General features: G+C 46.6%; 1 protein-coding gene across 10 annotated transcripts in view; it reads right to left on the bottom strand.

The window, feature by feature from the left end:
- Positions 1 to 22,999, bottom strand: part of LOC147009891 (protein DEK-like) — a 55,222-nt gene that overhangs the window by 14,693 nt on the left and 17,530 nt on the right. For 4 of the 10 annotated variants that reach the window (XM_085861491.1, XM_085861496.1, XM_085861492.1 and 1 more), the window contains exons 2-4: positions 11,621 to 11,728; positions 9,660 to 9,738; positions 7,563 to 7,673 (exon numbers count right to left, since the gene is read on the bottom strand). In XM_085861491.1, the coding sequence (XP_085717617.1) occupies positions 7,563 to 7,673; positions 9,660 to 9,738; positions 11,621 to 11,728 (298 nt within the window). Of the gene's footprint in view, positions 1 to 7,562; positions 7,674 to 9,659; positions 9,739 to 11,620; positions 11,729 to 12,445; positions 12,570 to 22,999 lie in introns of all 10 variants that reach the window. The other 6 variants (XM_085861501.1, XM_085861498.1, XM_085861499.1 and 3 more) reach the window with 3 other exon arrangements.

Here is a 22,999-nt window from a genome sequence, read left to right as displayed (position 1 = left end):
GCACCTGCGCGGCAACTCAGAGCTCGCGCACTTTGCACCTGCCCGTGACGTCATGCAGCTGCACGTGTTCCTCGTCCCTCCTTGGACGGGACCATCCGGCAGAGATACCCCTCCTGCCGGATTCCAACCCCACGTGCAGCCATGGCGTCACCGTGCGCATAAAAAAAAAAAAACACAAGCCACACGTCTCGAGGGGTTCCCCACGCGAACACATGTGCTTTGCCCGTTGGAGCTTAACACACACGATCGCGTGGAGAACCCGTCCGGTCCAAATCCATTTACCTGCCTAAACTTTGTCCGTCCGCGGGATCGGCAAATCCACCGCGTGCGTTTCCGGACCGGGACTTCACTCTCGCAAGCGAGCACGTGGTGGTCTCGTGCGTTGCACAGCACGAACCGCGTGCTCACTGCTGGGTGAACCCGGCACGGTCCTCGAAACAACTACAGCCGCTACTCGGCTTTCTCTCCTCTGTCGCCGTCGTCGTCTCCATTCCACCCACGCACACCTGCGTGTTACGACGCACACAGTCCACACCATCACATTCACACCGGGAGATGCGGCTGCGTGCTCCCGCATGCCAACCGACATCTCCCTCACATACCGCTCTCTCACACACACGGTCTCCCTTGCACACAGCGACCTTGCACACGGCCGTTCACTCACGCGTGCCTCACTACTCTCACACCGTGCCTCATCCACACACGCGGAGGCACTCACCCGCGGTACCTCACTCATACACACGGCGACACTCACACACGCGGTCTCTTCCACACACGGTGCCTCACCCACACACGCGGGGGCACTAACCCGCGGTGCCTCACTCACACTCCGTGCCTCATCCACACACGGCGTGCTGGGAAGCACGTACTCCGGCACCATCGCCACCACACCACTCACACGTGGTGCCTCACTCATACTGGCCGTTTCACTCACACACACGGCCTCACTCACACACGGTGCCCCATCCACACCCGGCGTGCTGGGAAGCACGCACTCTGGCACCATCGCCACCACACCACTCACACACGGGGTCGCTTCCACACACGGTGCCGCACTCACACCTTGCACCACACACACAGGGACAACCACACTGGGGATTTGTGTCCCCACAAGGGTCTCCGGGGCCTCTACACCCCCCAAGCTCTCCGTGCACCCGTCCACAGCACTCGTCCCCTCAACCTCGCAAAGCACGACCGAACTCACCTGGTCGTGACTCGCCTCAAGGGGGCATACTCCCTCCCCTCGTTCCTGGAGGAGGCCATCCAGGTGCTCGCACCGGGTCCCAACACGCTCCGCGAGCTCAACCCCATTGTCCTCCACTACCTCCGTGTGTGCGTGCGCGTCACTTACCCCGTCTTCCTCGTGTAGTCTTCCCTCTATCGTTCCCATCTCCCGTGTCTCTGCCAACTCTTCACCCTTTACCTCCCTTGTCTCAACTATTATTTCTGTTGTCGTCACCTCGTGTCTCGTCTCACACGTTTTGGTCTCCCCATTTAATTTTTCCCTTTCGGTCATCGTCACGACCCTCGCCCAACACGTTCCACGAATTATTTTTCACCCGCCTCCACCGCGGGCCTGTCAGCCGTTGCACCCCCACCCAGCTCGTTTGCTCCCACACGTGGAGTCGCCATTTTTATCTCCCCGGTCACGGCCTTCATGCCCGCCTGCAGGCTTCGGCCCATGTTCTGCGTCTCACCCCGTAGCTCTTTCATTTCCTCCTTCATGTTTGTTTCCATTCCGTTCATTTTTGTATCCATCTTTTCGTTTATTTGTTGTGTATTCGCATCCATCGTCGTTTTCACTTCATTTGTATTTGTATCCATCTTTTCGTTCATGCCTTTCATTTCGTTTTTCATATTCGCTTCCATCTTTGTTTTTACTTCGTCCATTTGCTTGTTCATGTTCGCAATCATCTTCGCTGTCGTTTCCGCATACATTTTTGCCAGCATGGTGTATAGCTGGGTCATGTCGGGTGCGCTTGGGTGAGCCGTTTCGGCAGGGGTCGGGGAAGGGTTTTGGTGGAGAGGGGGGGGGAGGTGTCATACACCGCGGCCGCTGCCGCACCCACCTCAGGTTCTGGGTTCAGTTGGGCGAGTCCGTGTTACTGCACAATCAACATTTCCTGCTCGGGGATTCCATCCTGTGCCATGGATTCTACATTACTACACATATACATTTCTAATACCCCCGGCTCCCGCTCGCCTTGAGACGCCATCTTGCTTCTCGTGAAGGGTTAATTTGCTCGCTCGTAATTTGGAGGGAATCGGGGGTCGCTTCTCTCACCCCTGGACCGATTCCCGTGAATTTAGCCGGAGACAGGACAGCCCGTTTTCCTTTTCTCCGATACCAGTGCCGCGAGGAGGGCGATGAATTTGTATCGCACGACCTGACACCAGTGTTGCGGTATTCGCGCCCGCCGGCGTGCGACGGCCACGTAACTCGAATCGCGGCGCGTCGCCCACCGGACGGACAATCCAGTCGTGACCCTCTCGGACTAACGCCGGGAACCAGTCACGGGTGGACCTTTCGGTCTCACCGCGATCGAGCCAATCAGCCCCCGCGTGGGATAGGGTTGCTCGCCAAATTCGAACTACCTAAGTACCCACGCGGAGGGTAGACCGGGCGATCGCACCTCGCCGCAGGTCGACTTCGGACACGGGCCACTTAAGCGACCCGTTCCGTACTATCAGAATAACTGAGCGGTGTTATCGTCGACCTCGACGGTTCGATTAATTATCGGGCGTATTCAGCCCACTACCAACCCTTTACGTGAAGCAAGATGGGGATTCAATGGAGGAAAAGACGAAGCGAAGCGGGAGAACAGTTCAACAATAAAGCACATTTATTCGCGACGAACGGAAAGCACACAAATACAATTCCACCAAATGCACACAAAAAAAAGAAAACACAATTCCATTTACACAAAAAGCAAATGTAAAAGTGAAAACAATGCAGAGCTAATACCGACTACCGAGCACACGGCAACACTTATACAATTCTACTTCACAGACGGCGCCGACAACACATACCCAAAACCAAGGAAAGAATATCCCCAAGAATGAGGCGGGCCTGAGGCCGAGACCGGGTCGCGCCTACCCGTCTGGTGATGAGACGCGGAGCGGCGATGGCCTCACAACCCGCGGGCCTCGTGGACAGTGCCTGGCAGGGGGTGGGAACGGGGCCCCCTTGGTCGCACTATCTCAGCGCGGGGGGAAACAGGAGGGGGTTGCTGATGCTCGGGGTATAGAGGATCTTTATTATCCCTGGTGTGCGTCTCCACCTCGGCCAGGTCGCGCTGCCGGCCTCCCTCGGGCGTGCAGCTCCTGGCACCGACGCGAGCACCCCCTCCCTCGTCCGACTCTCTTCAGCTTCTCCAGCCACTGCAGGCTTCGGGCTCCAGACTTCCACACTTGTCCCCTCCGTTCCGACTCCTTCTCGTTCTCGTTCTCCTTCTCGTTCTCGTCCTCCTTCGTTCCGACTCCTTCTCGTTCTCGTTTGCGACTCTTCCTCGTGACTGACGAACACCGTCCTTTTATCCCCCCCGTAGCTTCGCCTTTGACCCCCTCCCTTTGACCTTTCACCTCGCTCCCCATTGGCCCGAGAAAAAGTGGGCGTGAAGGCTTCTTGATCCACAAATTTGCATATATCGATCGTTCTGGAGGCGGGGCCAAATCGCCCCTCGCTCACCGATTGGACGGCAAAAAGTGGGCGTGTGTCGTTTTTGATCCGTTTTTGAAGCACAAAATCCGTGATTTTGTACACGCTGTTCAACGTGCGCCCTACACAAGTCCAGCATCGGTGCCCATGAGTGGCGCGAGATGACGGTGATGCGATGGTGGCGAGTTGTGACGGTAAAGGTCGTGGCGGTTGTGGTGAAGCGGCGTTGTGGTTGGTGGTTGTTGTTGTGGTTGTGATCATGGCGGTTGGTCCAAAATAAAGATAGTAAAAGAAAAACGGCTATCCTGAAGAGTCGCAGCACGTATAAATGACATGTATTCCCACTAGACAACGGGTTTGGGCCTAACTACACATGCACTTACCGAGATACCTCACCTAAGGGACCTGAATGGTGGTTTGCGAATCTGGTAACCACAACAATATATATATATATATATATATATATATATATATATATATATATATATATATATATATATATATATATATATATATATATATATATATATATATATATATATATATATATATATATATATATATATATATATATATATATATATACACTTGACCAGTGTTTTGCCTCTCGTTCTGCTCATTGATCAAGCATGGTTCCCAAGCGCAAGACCACTGACTGAGATGCGTCGACTGCCAAGAGGCAGAAGAAAGTGATGAGCCCGAGTCACAAAGTGGATCTGCTGGACCAGCTGTCGAGAGGACAGAGTGTGGCTTCTGTGGGCAGACACGATCGAGTAAACAAATCCACCATTCGCTACATTCAGAAGAACGAGAAGGTGATCCAAGAAAGTGTTTCTGCGAGCAATGTACCGAGCACCAAAGTGGTCACCCACTTCCAGGATGCTTTGACGACATGGAGCCTGAGGAGTTGGATGCTCTCATTGCTTCGCATGCCGAGGAGGAGTTGGGAGCCATTACCAAGGTATCCGAGGGGGAGATGGAAGTGGGCAGTGATGAGGAGGAAGAGAGGTCGACGTCGAAACTCACAGTCCAGTTTCTGGGTGAGATGCTGCAGGACATGCGGTCAGTTACCGGGGGGCTGTTAGACGCCAATCCGATCATGGAGCGTAACCTCAAGTTCACGAGGGGGTTGGATGACATGACACTCTCATCCAAGGAGCTACATAAAAATCTGGCAATCTACCAGACAGCTCTCAATCACTGGGTTCTTCCGCCCTGGTCCGTCCACCTCAGGAGCACCAGCACCCTCACCTGCCTATCCTGGCTTCTCCTGCATCCCCTTCGTTGAGCGACTCATCAGGATCCTTATTGTTGTTTTTTTAATTTTATTTACTTTTACGGTATGGTTGGTTAATCACTTTTAATAAACTGTTAATCGCATTCCTTCAATAAACATTGGAAAAGGTACTTGGTGTTGTCTTTTTTAAATATTCGTAAGCATTTTTTGTGAAACTGTAATCATGTGCATTCGCAATCGAAAAGATTTAAAAAGTTTCCCCGATGAACCAGGAACTGCTGGGAACCTATGCCCCCCCCCTCCTTTTTGCCATTGAAACAATGCTCCACTATTGGCGGATTCACTCTTCACGGCATTTTCCATGAACGTATCCCCCACGAATAGGGGGGTCGAACAGTATATGAATAACAAGACCCAATCACATCTCTCACCTGTAATTGAAGGTAATAACCAATCAGCTCTCACCCAATCAATTACCCTTGGTGGTCAGGATTATAAATAAATCAACTCCTTCCATGCTCTTCTAGCCAAATAAAGCTGCATAAAGGAACCAGGAAAAGGTTACTACACAACGTAAGCCCTTTGCTATTTTAAACCCTTCCCAGAGTTCCTCGAAAAGAAATAGGAACAGGAACTCGGGTAGTGTGTCATGTGCATTTCTGTCTCCGCCATTTCTGGCGGTGATCATGTCCGGACGGTGTTTGTCTCTGGGCGGTGATTGTTTGTCTCCCGACGTGTTGGGGTGGTGATTGCTTGTCTCCCGACGTGTTGGGGTGGTGATTGTTCGTTTTCCGACGTGTTGGGGCGATGATTGTTTGTCTCCTGACGTGTTGGGGCGGTGATCATGTCCTGACGATGTTTGTGTCCGGGTGGTGGTTGTTTGTCTTCCGCCGTGTCCGGGCGGTGATCGCTTGTCTCCCGACGTGTGCGGGCGGTGATCGAGAGAGATAGAGATGGAGATACAGAGAGACAGAGCCACAACTGTACATGGGTGAAGCTGAAACTTTTTCGCACCCAAGAGGAAAGAAATATCAAACTTGGCTTTCTCTTGTATCAAACAAAATCTGTGAGCTTACGAGTCAGTGACTTAAACCACTGGCCCTTGTGGGCATTAACGCGATAAACATCGGTTTTAATTTTATTATTATCTGTCATATTTTATTAATAAACTAGCTGGAGTACCTGGCGTTGCATGGGGAAAAAAATAGGAATAAGAAAGGGGTAAATTGTGGTGCTTAATATATATCACATTTATATGTTGTTCGTCTTTCGGCTGCTCACATTAGGGGTCGCCACAGCGGATCATCCGTTATGATCCGCATACTGATTTGGCATAGGTTTTTATTTATGCCGGATGCCCTTCCTGACGCAACCCTGGTCGAATCTTACGACACAGGGATAAGGATTGGGATTCGCCATGACTCCGGGCTGCCCTACACCCTCTCATAGCACGGCCCAGCGCAGAGCTCCCGTCCTCAAGCGATCCTCCAACCCAAGCCTCCGAGTAGCCGGATTGCAGGCGCACGCCACTACGCCCGGTATATATCACATTTATATATGACAATTAATTTGGACACATTTCACATTTCTTTATAGTTGTCAGCGTTCTTCATCAGTGCTCCAGTGCCTTGGGGTAGACCATATTGCGTGTCTGACCGTTGGGTGCCAGGATGCTGAACTTCACTGCGCTGCCGGTCCGAGAGGCGGCTGATCACTCCTCTTCAGTCTCATTTTGTCGCTGCTGCTGTTGCTGCTGTGCCTGTTCATTTAGCCTGGCATCTTGCTCCTCTACAGTCTCCTGTTGTCTCTTAGTGTGTTTTCGCTTTGCTGCAGCTGCCTTGGAACCAGTGGAGGTCTTCCTTTTTCGGGGCATCTAAAAAGTCAAATTTTGATCAGAAACTTTGTAAACGTTCACTGGTCTGTCCATCCACTGGTCTGTCTTTGTCTTATTTTTATCAGGTTGTGAATAAAAAAAGTCGCTACGCCGAAAATCAATCAATTGCGGCAAAAAATTGAAACAGCCCAAGAAATAAAAAAATAAAAATTCTCGTTTTTAAAAACATCTAAGGTGTGCTGTCGTACCTCCGAGACATGCCAATTCCGAATATGCCTTTAGTTTTGCTCTGGAATGCGTAGTTCTCGAGTTATGAGGACAAACATACATACACTACTACTTTATATATTTAAAAGATAAAAATTTCGGTTTTTATCCCCCGCCGCGTGGCGGAAGGGGGATATTGTTATTGTTATCTGTCAATCTGTTTGTTTTACCTATCCCTAAACACCATCTGTTTTCTATCTTACCTTATCTTTTAACTCCTAACCGATTACCCCACACTATCCCTGACAGGGAAGGCATTGTTTGTTTGTGTTTTACAGCGGCGCTATGGTAAACAAGTACTCAAGTTGTGCTTCCTCTTCCTCCCATCTATATGTGTGGGCTGTTTGCTATTATTATTTGAACAAGCGAAGACACACGATACATATGTCTGCTTTCAATTCTGCTTTATGGCTGAACCTAGCTCTTGAGAACACCAAAGTGCAAATCAAAGTTACGATCCGATCACTTTAGAAATAAAAAAACGACTTCAAGGTAAATAAATGCGTTAAAGCTAAACGTAATGTTTGGACACAAGCAAAGGTGTAGAGGAAGTACAGGAAACGTACCTGCGGCCATTTGAGTACTATCTGGTCGTTGAGGGGCTGGCATACTCAAACGTTCCACTTTCCTTTTCTCTCGCTTCCCCTCAACCACCGGCTCCTTCTCCAGCAAACCCACTGGGAGGAATGAAAAATCATATAAATTAAAACTTTGTAACCACATTTTACATCATTACATGCAGTGGGAATGCAAATAAGTGCAGGAAGCAAAGCAAAACAAACAGCACTGAGCACTGACCAATTCAGAGCCTCACCGGCATACATAGCTTACAGTAGATCTGCGAATGAGTAATCTACATTAAAGTGGACCTGTGCACAGACTCAGTCACTGACCAGAGACCGATTACAACAGCCTCTCCCGTCCCTGGTGGAACGGGCGAGGCCAATGAATGTGGCACCGAGTGGGATTTGAAAACTTTGCTTTTCTTTAATCAACCTCTCCTGCAGCAGCACAGCCAAAAGGATGTAACATGACCAATTCGACGACACCGTAAAGTGCGTCAAACACAATCTGTTCCACTCCAAAATAAACTGGAAAGGCAATTTGCTCCGGTATCCTACATCAACGTTAAACGGGCATGTGCCGATGTGCGGGATAAAAAATCTCAACAAGTCAGAAAAGGAGAGTGACACTAGTGTGATCATTAGTATCACCATCTTTTTTCCGACAAGATGAGATTAGACCCCGCTGTGGCAGGATGGGCAGGTAGCTAAAATGAGAAAACGCATTTACGCAATACACCAGAAAAGGTGGGAAGGACGAGGAAAAGATGGTGGAAAAAGCAGGAATGAGTCAGGAGTGGGCGTAAAAGACTAGATCTGCCTCCCGTACTATAAATGGGGTACCATCTTTCTCAGAACTGCACCCCTCTGAAGCTGGAGCCTTGCTCGACCATCTCTGCTCCATTAAGAATATTATTTTCATGACGGCTATGGGGGTGTTCAGCCATAAAGCCCCGTTGGAAAACGAAACAAAAGGGGACAGTAAAGTTCAGATGATAGTGTTAAAAATTACCCCCATGTGGGGGTGACGGTCATCTCTATAATGTTTTTTTTACTATCATAATCGATGAACCGTTGCCAGATATCTCCTAAAATGACAGACTCGATAGGTTTTGAAAATGGCGACTTTCACAACTTTCGTGACCTCGTGACCTTGACCCTGACTTCGAATCCAGGAAAAAATATGTCGTTGGGTATCACTCATGGACCTCTACCCACACTACATTTCATCAAGATCGGAAGTAAAAAGTGTTCTTTGTACCGGGAGGTGTTTTTGACCATCTTCCAGGTTACGTGGCGGACAAACGGGATGGAAATTCAAAAATCTGTCCAGTTAGATACAAGATAATATTTTTTACTATCATAATCAATAAACAGTTGCCGAATATCTTGTAGAATGGCAGACTAGATAGGTTTTGAAAATGGCGATTTTTAAAACTTACGTAACCTTGTGACCTTGACCTTGAACCCGGACAAAAGTTATATCGTTGTGCAACACTCATCGATCTCTACCCACATACTAAGTTTCATCAAAATCGGAAAGAAAAATTGTTGAAGGACGGACGGACATGCAGTCTGGCTTTATTAGGTATCTCGGTAGAGATGACCAAATAAAAGTTTAATTACATGAGCAAAACAGTCCTTACGAATACCCTGCGACTAATTCTCATGAGAATCTCATCTGTAATTTTCTTTCAGACGGGAGGGTAGTTTTCAGTCTGTAACAATGACAACTGTTGCTGCTGAGATTACTGCTGCTCCTTCTACAGCAACAACTTTTTGAGATATCATGTAATTAAATATATTGTTTTTGACCGAATCTCTCAATGGTAAAGAATCCCTTAAATAATTATCCGATCTGGATCTGGATCTTCACCAAAATCTAATGAATGCGTCCTCGTCACACACCCAACATGTCCACTGAGTTTCGTCCAAATCCGTCCGTAACTTTTTGAGATATGCTGCTCACAGACAAATGGGTGAAATCGTAACCTCCGTCCACCTTTGGTGGCGGAGGTAACCAGGCTAATTTATGCTCAGACTGCTCCATCAATTAATTTTTCTATTCAGATTCAAGTAAATTTGCATGATAAAACTTACACGGAAGCTCCTCTTCATCTTCATTATTGTCGTCTTCTTCCAAAGTAATCTCGATTTTAATCTCCTCTTCCCTTTCATCCTGTCCTCCGTACAAAGAAAAGGTCTAATATGACGTTTATTTATGCACAGCTAACAAGACAATAGGTCTAAGAGAATACAAGTTTGGTCTATTCCGATTCCTAAGAATCAAATACACTGGTCAACATGATGAGCATGTCTGTTGACCTGCACAACACAGCCTTCATACATTGGCAGAGTAAGACACAGCCAGTCCTGAACTGTGTGAAATGCAACATGTACGATTCTTTCCGGACACACAATGTATGGCACACGACATGTTATGGGACATCATATGCATGCAGGCTTTGTCCCATGTGACGTAGAAACGCGTTTCATACAATGAATCGAGTAAAGGTTAAATGGTGTATTCGATCGAGCCTTTAAGGACAATATGATCCAATCAAGTTAAGACATTGATCATCATAGCTGTAAATCTGTGATCATAACAAAATCTAGTCAATGCGAGAATCATTACTGTACATATGTGGTAAAAGTAACGTACAGTACGTGGTCAAAAAGCACACAAAAAAAACCCACCAACAAAAACTTTTCCATCCACCATTAAATCAAACGGAAGACCAAATACTGCAATGGAGTCATCAGAAGGAACCTGAAGTAAAGAGTAAAGATGGGGTCATCAGGAGGAACCTGGATAAGATTCGGGTTTCAGCCTCTACTCCACGACCCTCAAACCCATCCGCGAGCAGCCAAGTGAGCCTCACAGAAAAAAATTCTGCAAGAATTCACTTCAACTTAGACAGATAGATAAAGAAAGAAAATATAGAGTAAAAGAGATAAAAGAAAAGAGAAAGCAATAATTAGAATGAATAAAGAGAAAGCTATGTGAAAGGAACAAAGATGTCGGGACGAACCCGGATATACTGTACAGATTTCAGTAGTTACTCCCCAGGCTCAATTGCAGCAACAGGTACAAGTACAAAGTAATTCAAGATGGTTGTATGAAGTCGTGGTTGGACAACGAAATTTGTAAATTGATGGAACCGTTTTGCAAGAAATACTATTATGATGATGACTGCTATTACGACAACTACTACGACAACTACACACATTAAAACTATTGCTCCTACAATTATGACTAATCCAACAACTACCACTGCTACTACTACAACTACAACTATTACTTAGACGGTTCCAAATAATCCCACCTTGTGGGGTCAGGTGAGAGCGACATCTTGACAAAAATCTTTCACGAACAACTCTGCCAGACCTAGCATGCGGCTGAAGCCGATTTGAAATTTTCTCAGGGTTCCGGTACTTCGGGGAAGACACCGTGAGATCTTCAACTTCCATCGACTAATACTAGCAGACAGGATACCTGACTTAACATACATCCAAGGGACGGCACAATCGATGTGATGCATTCGCTGCCACTGAAGCACCGACCCAACAATTGATAACCAGGTCACGAATCGAACCGAGTCGAGACAGCTCAAAGTTAACTCCACCACCTCCAGAGCACCTTGGCAGGACTCAATCCAAGACATTAGCACTGGCTTCAGAAAAAAAAAATCTCGGTTGGTTTTGGAATGTGTATTTACATAGCTTACTATGAGTACCACATTGTTGTGTTCAAAGGGTGGGCCTCAAGTCTTGAATAAGTGCAAGCTTTGGGGTCAAGTGCATGTTTATATCATCTATTATGTTACAACAATTTCACAGCAAGGGGACATGTGAGGAGGATGGGACATAATAGAGGACTTGGTGAAACACAAGTGTGGAAACAACTCTTTGTACAAAACAAAGCAACACGACCTATGCACATGCGACCCATGCTGTGGACAAAATCCACATGACTTCGGTCCTCATGCAAGGGTTACGTTCATATCTTTGGGGCATTGGACAGACGATGGATGTCGTACAAAATAATATGTACATTGTACCTCAGCTTCACTTGCCTCCTCTTGTTTCTTGCTTTCTCGTTGTTTCATCACCTTCTGGCCCCCCTGTTCCACTGGGGGGTTCTCATTGTTTGACATGTCTGTTTGTGCCTGTGAGTAACAAAGAAATATGCCATATATGAGGGAATTCCACCAGGAATGCAACATACAGTATTAAACACATTCACAAAAGCTTTTAGAATAAGCTTCACGGTCTATTTAATACATACGAGCAAATACAACCCGTCGCTTCACTGAAAGGCATATTGAGACCGGGGGGTGGGAGAGGTGCAAATAAGGGTCTGGGGAGCAAGTAAGGGATGGGAGAGCGAGGAAGGGGGGAGTGTGAGGAAGGGTGGGAGAGTAAAGAGGGGGGAGAGTGAGGAAGTGGGAGGGGGGTGAGGAATGGGGGAGAGTGAGGCCTCACCACTCGTTGCTACACACTGGGGAGGGGGAGGGGAGCAAGGAGGATGATGGGGGAGAGAGGGGCAGGGTAATAGGGAGGGAGAGGGGTGTTCTCAACATGCGTTTGATTGGGGGAATTCAGGGAACGAGGGGAGGGGGGGTGGAGGGGAACGGTCCCCTTATTTTTCATGTTGATGGCTTCAGTCACGGATTAAATAGTCCTCATCGAAGCCAAGCCTGAATAAAAGAACTGCATTGATAGAAAAGTAAGGAAAGAGAGAATAGTCTAAGAGTTTTTGAAGAAGTAAAAAAAATCTGCTTTTTTAAAAGGAGAAGGTCATAAGTGTTTGGGAAGACGTGAGAAGGTAAAGAGTTCCAGAGTTTGGCAGTGGAGGGGAAGAAACAAACATCATCACGACCCACCCTTGAATTGCCAATGGCCACACAATAATCACGTGATGTAGTGGCTTGTCGAGTGTTCCTTGGTCTCGCAAATGGTGGAGGTACACAAACAGCAAGTTCTTGCGAGCAGGCACTGAAGTAATATCTGTAGAAAAGAGAAAGAGAGCCGACCATGCGGCGTAATTTGAGCGGATTCTTGTTTTGAGGTCACATTGGGAGACTTCATAAGTCGAATAACTTTGGATTCAATTATGTCCAGTAAGTTTGTGGAGCTGGAACCTCCCCAGATCTGAGAGCAGTACTCCATAAAAGGACGAATCAATCATTTATATAATTGGAGCAACACCACAGAGGAGAAGGATCTTCAACATCTGAACAGGACTCCTAATTTCTTCAAGGCAGACTTAGGTATTTGAGTAATATGTGTATTCCAGGATAACTTTGATGTTGGAGTAATATCTAGTAGGTTTATTGTATCACATGGTGTAATTGAAGAGCTTTCAAAGGAGATTGGAGAGTTGAGAGGAGTTTTAAAGAGATATGGGAAGAAATTGAGTTTTTGAAACATTAAACTTAACTTTATTACATTTTCCCCACTGGGAGATTTTGTCCAAATCCAAATTTAAAGAAGTGGCTGTGATGAAACGAGATGTAGATCGAGTGAGGGAAGATGGGGCAGATGGGAAAGACATGGATGCAATGTAAGCATACGAGTGCATTTGGTTATTTGTGGAAGAAAGGTCATTGATAAAAAGAAAGAAGAGTGTTGGGGACAGAATGGAACCCTGAGGTGCACCGCTGTTGATGGGGAAGGGGGAGATGTTGAACCATCAACAATTACGGAGATAGAGTGGTCGGAGAGAAAGCTCGATGTGAGAGAGCAGAGTGAAGGAGGAAAGCCGAAAGAGGGAAGCTTGGATATCAGACCCCAATGCCAAACTCTGTAAAAGGCTTTTGAGATATCAAGGCCGACAACAAAGGATTACCCATCGTCTCTCAAAGAGGCCCCGGCAGTCGTAATGTAAGAAAGGATATCACCTGTAGATCTTGCCTTGCTAAAGCCGTATTGTTGGTCAGATGGAAGACTGTGAGATTCAAGATGCTTGAGAAAATGGGAATTGAGAAAATATTCAAAGTCTTTGGAAACAGTAGAAGTGAGAGCAAGAGGACGGTTGTTAAAAGGGTTTGAACGATCACCCTTCTTGAAAATAGGTTGTACTAAGGCATGTTTCCAGGTAAGAGGAAAAGTTTGGGTTTATAAACAAAAACAAAAACAAAAACAAAACAAACGAGCAAGCACGGGTGCAAGTTCTGAAGCACATTCATTCAAGACACGGGGAGGAATGCCATCTTGCCCGTCGGCTTTGCTTATGTCCAGAGAGAGAAAAGTATTTTTTTGACTGCATGAAAAGAGATTATGGGGAGGGACATAGGATTGGTGAGGGGAGCATTAGAGGGAGATGGAAGGTTCAAGTCATCCAGTGTGGAGTTTGAGGAGAAAAGAGAAACAAAAAGAGTTGCTTTATCGGTTGGAGAGACAGCGATAACATCATCGGAACTGAAAAGCGAAGGAAAGTTAGAGCGACAGAAGTTGTTGGAGATACTTTTAGCTCAGGACCAGAAAGATTTATTAGTGGAAGAAGATGAGAGGTTGTCACATTTCTTTTGAATAAAGGAATGTTTCACCTCACCATTAACATGTTTGCAATGATTTCTGGCGGATATGAAAAGTGAATGCGAGTCAGAAGAAGAAGAGTTTTTCCATGTCCGATATGTGACATCCCTTACAAGAATGGCCACAAAGTAGGAATTATTGAACCAAGGATTGGTCAGAGAGATATACTTGAAAGAGAAGGGGATATAAGCCTCCATTCCTGCAACAATAACTTCAGCTATATGTTCAGCAGAGATAGAGGCATCGCCCGAGGAGAGGCAGTGGTCTTTCCAGGGAAAGTCAGAAAAGAAGTTTCGTAAATCAGTCCAGTCAGCATTATTGAAATGCCAATACTGGCGTTTCGTTGGCGCAGTCGGATGAGAAGTGGGGGAAAGTAAAGGGATGTTGACAAGATTGTGGTGAGAAGAACCAATTGGAGGTGAAATTGTGTAGTTGTATTGCAACGGATTGGAAGTGAAGAACAAATCCAAAGTATTGGTAGTGTGGTCATGACGATCTGGGATGTGGGTAGTGCGGGTGAGAATTTGTTCCAAATAATTTAGAAAGGAAAACGTCAGAGCTTCAACCCACCCCCCCTCCCCCCAACATCTGTGTGGGAAGATTTCAGACACTCTCTGTGGTGTACACTGAAGTCTCCGAGATAGAGAAATTCTGCTTGAGGGTGTTCTCGGATGTCATGGCTTCATGGCAAGAGTTAAGAAAGTCAAAGAAAGCTTTCAAGTTTGTAGAATTTGGAGAGCAGTAAGTGAAACAGAGAAACATAGTGATGGTCGGGAGACAAATCTTAAGCGAGATGGCATCAAAGTTTGGAGATTTGAGGTCCATAAGGCGTACAAGCAGGTGTGTTGATGTTGGATTCGACACAGACTCCTCCTTTGAAGCGGAATCGTGAGTGAAGGTTGTAGTTCAAGATGTTAAAATAATTAACAAGAACATCATATGATAATTGGGTCTCTGATGGAAGCAAGATATTAGGAGAGGAGCTTGCTTGATGACGTTCAACAGAGGAGACTCAAAGAAAGACCATGAATGTTGGTGAAATGAATTGAAGAAGAATCACGTGGGTTCAAAATGCAAGGGTCTTGGAAGGGACCAATACAACGACTGCTTAAGCCCCCCCCCCCACCACCCTCTCGTTGGCAGCAGAGACAGGCAGATCACCTACAATTCTTTGCACCCCACAATGCCGGGAAAGAGCGGCAATTAACTTTTCAGACTTTATCATATTTATATTTAACTGGAGGCTGTCTCAGGGAAATGAGAGAGGAGAGAGGAGAGAGGAGAGAGGAGAGAGGAGAGAGGAGAGAGGAGAGAGGAGAGAGGAGAGAGGAGAGAGGAGAGAGGAGAGAGGAGAGAGGAGAGAGGAGAGAGGAGAGAGGAGAGAAGAGAGAGGAGAGAGGAGAGAGGAGAGAGAGGAGAGAGGAGAGAGGAGAGAGGAGAGAGAGGAGAGAGGAGAGAGGAGAGAGGAGAGAGGGGAGAGAGGAGAGAGGAGAGAGGAGAGAGGAGAGAGGAGAGAGAGGAGAGAGGAGAGAGGAGAGAGAGAGAGAGAGAGAGAGAGAGAGAGAGAGAGAGAGAGAGAGAGAGAGAGAGAGAGAGAGAGAGAGAGAGAGAGAGAGAGAGAGAGAGAGAGAGAGAGAGAGAGAGAGAGAGAGAGAGAGAGAGAGAGAGAGAGAGAGAGAATGAAGAGTGAGTAAGAAAAGTGTGTGATGTTTGTTTACAAGAAAGAGATTAAAGCAAGTCCGGTAGTTATAGTTTGAGTGAGACAGAAAGTAAGACCAGCAATCCTGACACAGAGAGTGTAAGATGGTTCCGGGCACCACTTTAACACTCCAAAGTCAGAACGGTAGTACCACCCTGAGCAGTTGCTGTCTACAACCTACAACCTAAAAAAACAGTCCAACCGGATGGGTGTTTTTTGAGACACCATCTCCTTACTGGATAGGTGTTGGCTCCCTAAATGAGCTCAACCACCCTTTAGCAGGTGTTGTTTTATGTCCTGCAGGGTGTCACAGTCACCATCCCCACTGGAGAGCCAGTGAGGGGAGTTGGTTTAGTTGCCAACTACCCGACCATACAGCAGGTAGCACTGGATTACATGTTACCAGTGGCAGTCAAGAAACCTGACTGACCTGACTGAAAATGCCGGCATTAGTAAAGGCCTGAATGAAATTTGGTACGTTAAAACAGCACGTTCAAACGGGTCATACTAAACAACGCGTGGACAACGCACAGAGACGTCCGTGGGGGATGGAGGGGCTTTGGGAAGAGGTAAGCATGAGTGAAGGGGAAAGGAAGGAAGGGCACTTTCCTTCAATTGTCCAAAAAGCCACACTGGTGTTCATTTTCAAAAATCCCAAGGTGAGCCAATGAAAAAAAGTCAAGAATTCACAAAGTTTCCGAAAAGCGATGATTATAGAAAACCTATACGCCAAGAAAACCTATAAGAGGCCAAGATGCTAAGATGAACAACGAATAGCCAAGATCTTGTGAAAACAGCCAAGGAGTGGTCACACTGCTTAACTACTGTGAGGCAAAAAAATTTTGCTGGCGAGCCACCAGGATTTTGCTGTGCAAGTGGAAAAATCAAATTGGATTTATTCCCAACGCCACCTCAATATCTGCTGTCACTGCTCAACGGAACAAATAATGATTGCGACCATTTCCTTCAGAACGTACGTCTTTATAATAGCGCATTTCAAATGACGAGCTTTGGCTGCACGAGACGACAGATTCATGGATGGGATCCCAATTTTACTGTCCAAGGTCAAGTATGTCACAAAATTGGAAGTCTCCATCCGCAAGATGGATGCGGATCTGCATCTTTGTTTCATACATACATATGTATATATGAATATACATATGTATCATACATATGTAATATATATATATATATATATATATATATATATATATATATATATATATATATATATATATATATATATATATATATATATATATATATATATACATACATCACACATTCAGTGTGAGAAAACAGGCGAACACAGATCTAGTTCTATACAATAAGAGAGAAACGCCCAATTTTGTTCCCGTTTTGCGACGTCAAATCAAATCGTATCCTCCTGAAAATTGGCAGGTATTTAATTTACTATCGGTAAGGTGGCAAGATGTACTTTTCGTTATGAACTAACCATTATCTATTGTGAATTTTGGGGGTGAAAAAGGGCAGGACACACCCAATGCTCTTAAGAAGGAAGTAAAACCGTTACCACTTTCATTGAATAAGAAAGTAAAACCACCTACCACGTTCATTGAAAATTGTGATTATCGAAGGAAAAATGTTTCTTTTATCGATGGAATGAGCAATGAGGTTTCCTCACATTCATTCAAGTGAGTAATTTTTTTTATCCTTTCCTGACTTGCACTTCATAACCATCCCATACGCACCTTTATTTGTAAACTGAAGAAAAAAGCCAAAACTAAAAAGACAAAACGAAAAAAAGATTGCTATCGAGCTTGCCTTCCTTTAAGGCTTATGCTAGGTTCCCACTGTCGTGCGATCCATTACGAACGCCACGATTGGCCATTCGTAGCTGATCATGGAATTTCTCTGAAAGTCTGTTCCCACTTTCACGATGCGCGGCACGATTGAAATCGTGGTCTCACAGAGCGTGGTGTTTGTCTTGTCTAAGATCGATCCCGATCACCACGATTAGGAAGCACGATTCGATGTGATCTGTCGCGCTTTGTTACGATACAATACGATCTGATACGATGATCCCGATTGACAATTGATCGTAGAAAAATTTTGAACGGTTCAAAATTTTTCTACAATTAACACGATTGCCACGACTGACCTCAAGATCTGATAAGATCTGATAGGATCACCACGATTAAGACCACGATTTCAATCGTGCCGCGTATCATGATAGTGGGAACCTAGTTTTATCCTTTAGGCCAGCAAGCTACTGTTCAACAGTGCAAAACATTTAAACAGTGAAACAAAGATGCATATTTGCATAACATTTGAACAGTGCAAAAAATATGCAGGTTAGGTTTGCTCTTGATTTGAACAGTCAACAGTCCAAAAAGACACAGTGTTGTATTCGGTAGTTTTGCAGGTTTGCATTTGAAAAGTAGAATGAAAGATGCAGGTGGTTTGCTTACCAGCATACTTTTCTGATCCAATCACTCTCGGCCTGTAATCAACTTCAAATTGTCTAATTGACTCAAATTATACTACCATCATCAAATTGTCAAGCTAAGATTTTTTTTCTTTATCCACTGACTCACAATTCAGTCATCAGTCACGACTGAGCAAAAATTGTACAGCCACCCACACTGTTTGGTGGAGTCTTCCTGCTCCAAATAAAGTAAAATAAAAGTAAAGTTATTCACTCTCCTTTTTAGCTGACCATCAAGTGAGATTGCACCTGAAAATCAGTTTGTGAGCTTGCAAGATCTTACTACATTCTGGTAAGTAACTTTTATGTACTTGGAAACCCCACTTCAGTACTTGGAAGACCCACTGCAGTACTTTGCAATCCCACTGCAGCACTTGAAAATTCAACTGCAGCACTTAGCAATTCAATTGCAACACTTGATACTCCTGTTGCATACTTGGAATTCCCACTGCAGTATGTACTTGGAAATTTCACTGCAGCACTGGGAATTCTCCATCATTCAGGCCATACATGTGCATGAAAAGGCCATGCACCCAAAATAATCTGGGGGGCTATATTGTTATGAATCTGGCAGCCATTTCCACACAGACAGCCAGAGTCCCCGCAGTTCAGGTATTTTGATAAGTATGTGTTTATAGTTAGGTTCCCGTCCTTCTGTCTAATGGGTTAATTTCATGTGTGCGCTGCAGGTTTCTTACATAGTCAGTTTTTTTTTTACATCTTTAAATCTTCCTCCCGACAAGTCAATCCTCCACCTCTCCGCACCATCGACTCCATCGCCCACGTGTTTTGGCTGAAGGCGTGGACGGAGCCTCCATTGCCTCAGATCGAGGCTCCGCTTCGAGGAAGGGCATAGAGCGTTTCCTCCAGCCAATGGGCTAAGGGCGAGTAGGGTCGAGGTGCTCCGGCCAATGGGAGGCCAGAGTGCCGAAAACTACTCCAGAGCCTCTTCGGGGGTTGGGCCTCCGAGACGCCCCGACACACCCCGTCCAATCAGGAGGCTCATCACCTTAGGGCCGACTCCGCTCCAGCCAGATGAAGTGTTCACCCCATCCAAAGGGAGGAGAGTGTGAGTCATCATGGCCTTTTTGCTCTCGGAAGAGCGTGAGAGCAGTGATCGGGGCCATTGCTTTTGGTCTGGCGTCGTGGCTTGGTCTTGGTTGTGGTTCAAGTGGTCTTGGTGGTCAACGAGTCTGGAGTCTCGACTGCTCAACATCCAAGCTCCTACGGACCACGGGCCCCACACGTGCAGTCGCGGGCCTAACCGCACGAGGCGCCAGGTACCGACAAGACCCTGGTCCTCAGCTTGCCTTTCCCTCCTGGGCTGAGGGACCGAATAAAGACCTGACGGGGTCCATTTCGTGTGTGTGTGTGTGTGTGTGTGTGTGTGTGTGTGTGTGTGTGTGTGTGTGTGTGTGTGTGTGTGTGTGTGTGTGTGGCGCCACGTTAAGTAGAATTGTTAAGTGTTTTATTTTAATTATACATTGCATTTTATTCGGTTGTAACTCTGCTCTGTGTCTCCCTTCCCGATTATTGCCCCCATTATAAATAAACCCCCAATTGTTAAATGTTCCAGTTCGTTGCCCGTGTTTTCTTCCATTGACCCAGCACGGTTCATGCTTGAGAAATAGTGAGGCCGTCGGTGCCGCAAGTTGTCATTGCGTCCGACTGACTTTGGTAATTCCGCTCGGTTACACCGGACCGAGGTCGCAAGAGCGACCCGGTTCGACAGAGTCCGTTGAGGGTGTGACTTCCCCGGTAATTTGATGACGTGGGTACTTAGGTATATTGAAATTTGGCTATTAACCCTACCCCACGCAGTCAGATAATTGGCAATCACGGTCCTTAAGTGCCCCGTGACCTTCTGAGTTGTCCGAGAGCCACGACCTAAATTCCGGGTGTTCGGTGGGAGATGGCTCTCCTGCTCCACCTGGCGGCCGTTCCTCACCACTATATTCCAAGAACTAAAATCCGTTGATTGAAATGCACATTACTAATCACTTTTATATGTTTCCAGGTGGTAACATGCCAAGAACACCGAAACGAAGAAGAATTTCCCAGCGATTACCAGAAGTCCGTGCACAAAGGAACGCAAGACGACAGCTGCAGTTGCCAGCGATCCCACGAGCCTACACGAATGATGAAAAATACATGTGTATATTTTAAAGAAGAAAAAGGCGCTTCCAACAAAAGTAAAAGACAAGATCGACTCCGCTAATTTGAGCAAAAAAGCGAGAGCAGACCCTGTCTCAGGAAACGTTTCGCCGACTTCGCAGCCGGCCTGATCAGGCACAATTGGTCTTTGTGCCTGATGAAGCCAGCTGCAAATTGGATAAATGAAAGCTGTTTTTTTATTTGTTTTAGCAGTCGGAACTGCTGCTCTGATCAATTCGGCTCAGGTTAAGAGATTCTAGAGCATGTCGTCAGTGCGACCACTCCTCATCTTCATAAATGCCAAGGTGAGCCAATGAAGAAAAAAGCCAAGAATTCACAAAGTTTTGGAAAAGCGATGATAATAGAAAACCTATTCGCCAAGAAAACCTTTAAAAAACCAAGATGCCAAGGTGAACAACGAATAGCCAAGATCTTGTGAAAAAAGCCAAGGAGTGGTCACACTGCTTAACTTCTGTGAGGAAAAGAAATTTGCTGACGAGCCACCAGGATTTTGCTGTGCAAGTGGAAAAATCCAATTGGATTTATTCCCAAGCTCTAGAATCTCTTAACCAGAGCCAAATTGCCGATCTGATCAGAGGAGCAATTCCGACTGCTAAAACAAACAAAAAAAAACAGCTTTCATTTATCCAATTTGCAGCCAGCTTCATCAGGCACTAAGACTAATTGTGCCTGATCAGGCCGGCTCCGAAGCCGGCGAAACGTTTCCCGAGACTGGGTCTGGTCTCGCTTTTTTGCTCAAATTAGCGGAGTCGGTCTCTTTTTTTACTTTGGTTGGAAGCGCCTTTTTCTTCTTTAAAATATACATATATGTATATACAGTATATATATATATGTACACAAGATCTGCGTTCGCCTGTTTTCTCACACGCAATGTGTGTGTGTATGTATATATATATATATATATATATATATATATATATATATATATATATATATATATATATATATATATATATATATATATATATATATATATATCGTTGCGGTATTCGCGCCCGCCGGCGTGCTGACGGCCACGTAACTCGAATCGCGGCACGTCGCCCACCGGACGGACAATCTAGTCGTGACCCTCTCGGACTAACGCCGGGAACCAGTCACGGGTGGACCTTTCGGTCTCACCGCGATCGAGCCAATCAGCCCCCGCGTGGGATAGGGTTGCTCGCCAAATTCGACCTACCTAAGTACCCACGCGGAGGGTAGACCGGGCGATCGCACCTCGCCGCAGGTCGACTTCGGACACGGGCCACTTAAGCGACCCGTTCCGTACTATCAGAATAACCGAGCGGTGTTATCGTCGACCTCGACGGTTCGATTAAACCCTTTACGTGAAGCAAGATGGGGATTCAATAGAGGAAAAGACGAAGCGAAGCGGGAAACAGTTCAACACAAAGCACATTTATTCACGGCACACGGGAGCACACATATACAATTCCACCAAATGCACACAGAAAAGACACAATGTAATTTACACAAAAAGCAAATGTAAAAGCGAAAACACAATGCAGAGCTAATACCGACTACCGAGCACACGGCAACACTTATACAATTCTACTTCACAGACGGCGCCGACAACACATACCCAAAACCAAGGAAAAGAATACCCTCAAGGATGAGGCGGGCCTGAGGCCGAGACCGGGTCGCGCCTACCCGTCTGGTGATGAGACGCGGAGCGGCGATGGTGCCTCAACTCCGCGGGCCTCGCGGACAGTGTCTGGTAGGGGGTGGGAAAGGGGCCCCCTTGGTCGCACTATCTCAGCGCGGGGGGAAACAGGAGGGGTTGCTGATGCTCGGGGTATAGAGGATTCTTATTGTCCCGCGACGAGCGTCTCCACCTCGGCCAGGTCGCGCTGTCGGCCTCCCTGGGTGCAGCTCCCTGCACGACGCGAGCACCCCCTCGTCTGCCCTCGCCGCCTCTCCACAGCTCCGTCCCCTCCGTTCCGACTCCAACGCACACGACGACCAGCTCCTTCTTGCCAACTTCACCGCCCGCGAAGTCTTGACTCTCTGTTCCCTCTCGACTCTCCTACTCACTACTCTGACGAACACGGTCGCTTTTTATCAGCCCCGTGGCTTCGCCCTCTCATCTTTGCCCCCCTCCCTTCGCCCTTTCCCCTCGCTCCCCATTGGCCCGAGAAAAAGTGGGCGTGAATGCTTTTGATCCATAAATTTGCATATATCGATCGCCCTCCAACGCCCTGGGGCGGGGCCACCCGCCCCTCGCTCACCGATTGGACGGCAAAAAGTGGGCGTGTGTCGTTTTTGATCCGTTTTTGAAGCACAAAATCCGTGATTTTGTACACGCTGTTCGGCGCGCGCCCTGCACGAGTCCAACACCGGTACCCACAGGCGGCGCAAGAACGGTGGCGATGCGACGGTTGCGAGGTGTGACGTGAAGGTCGTGGCGGTTGTGGTGAAGCGGTGGTTGGTGGTGGTAACAATGGCGGTTGGTCCAAATTAAAGATAGTAAAAGAAAAACGGCTATCCTGAAGAGTCGCAGCACGCATAAATGACATGTATTCCCACTAGACAACGGGTTTGGGCCTAACTACACATGTACTTACCGAGATACCTCACCTA

Source organism: Eptatretus burgeri, chromosome 17 (assembly GCF_056783735.1).
Source record: "Eptatretus burgeri isolate ZD-2024b chromosome 17, Ebu_testis_v1, whole genome shotgun sequence".
Lineage (NCBI taxonomy): Eukaryota > Metazoa > Chordata > Myxini > Myxiniformes > Myxinidae > Eptatretus > Eptatretus burgeri.
This window is presented reverse-complemented; position numbering and strand designations above follow the sequence as displayed.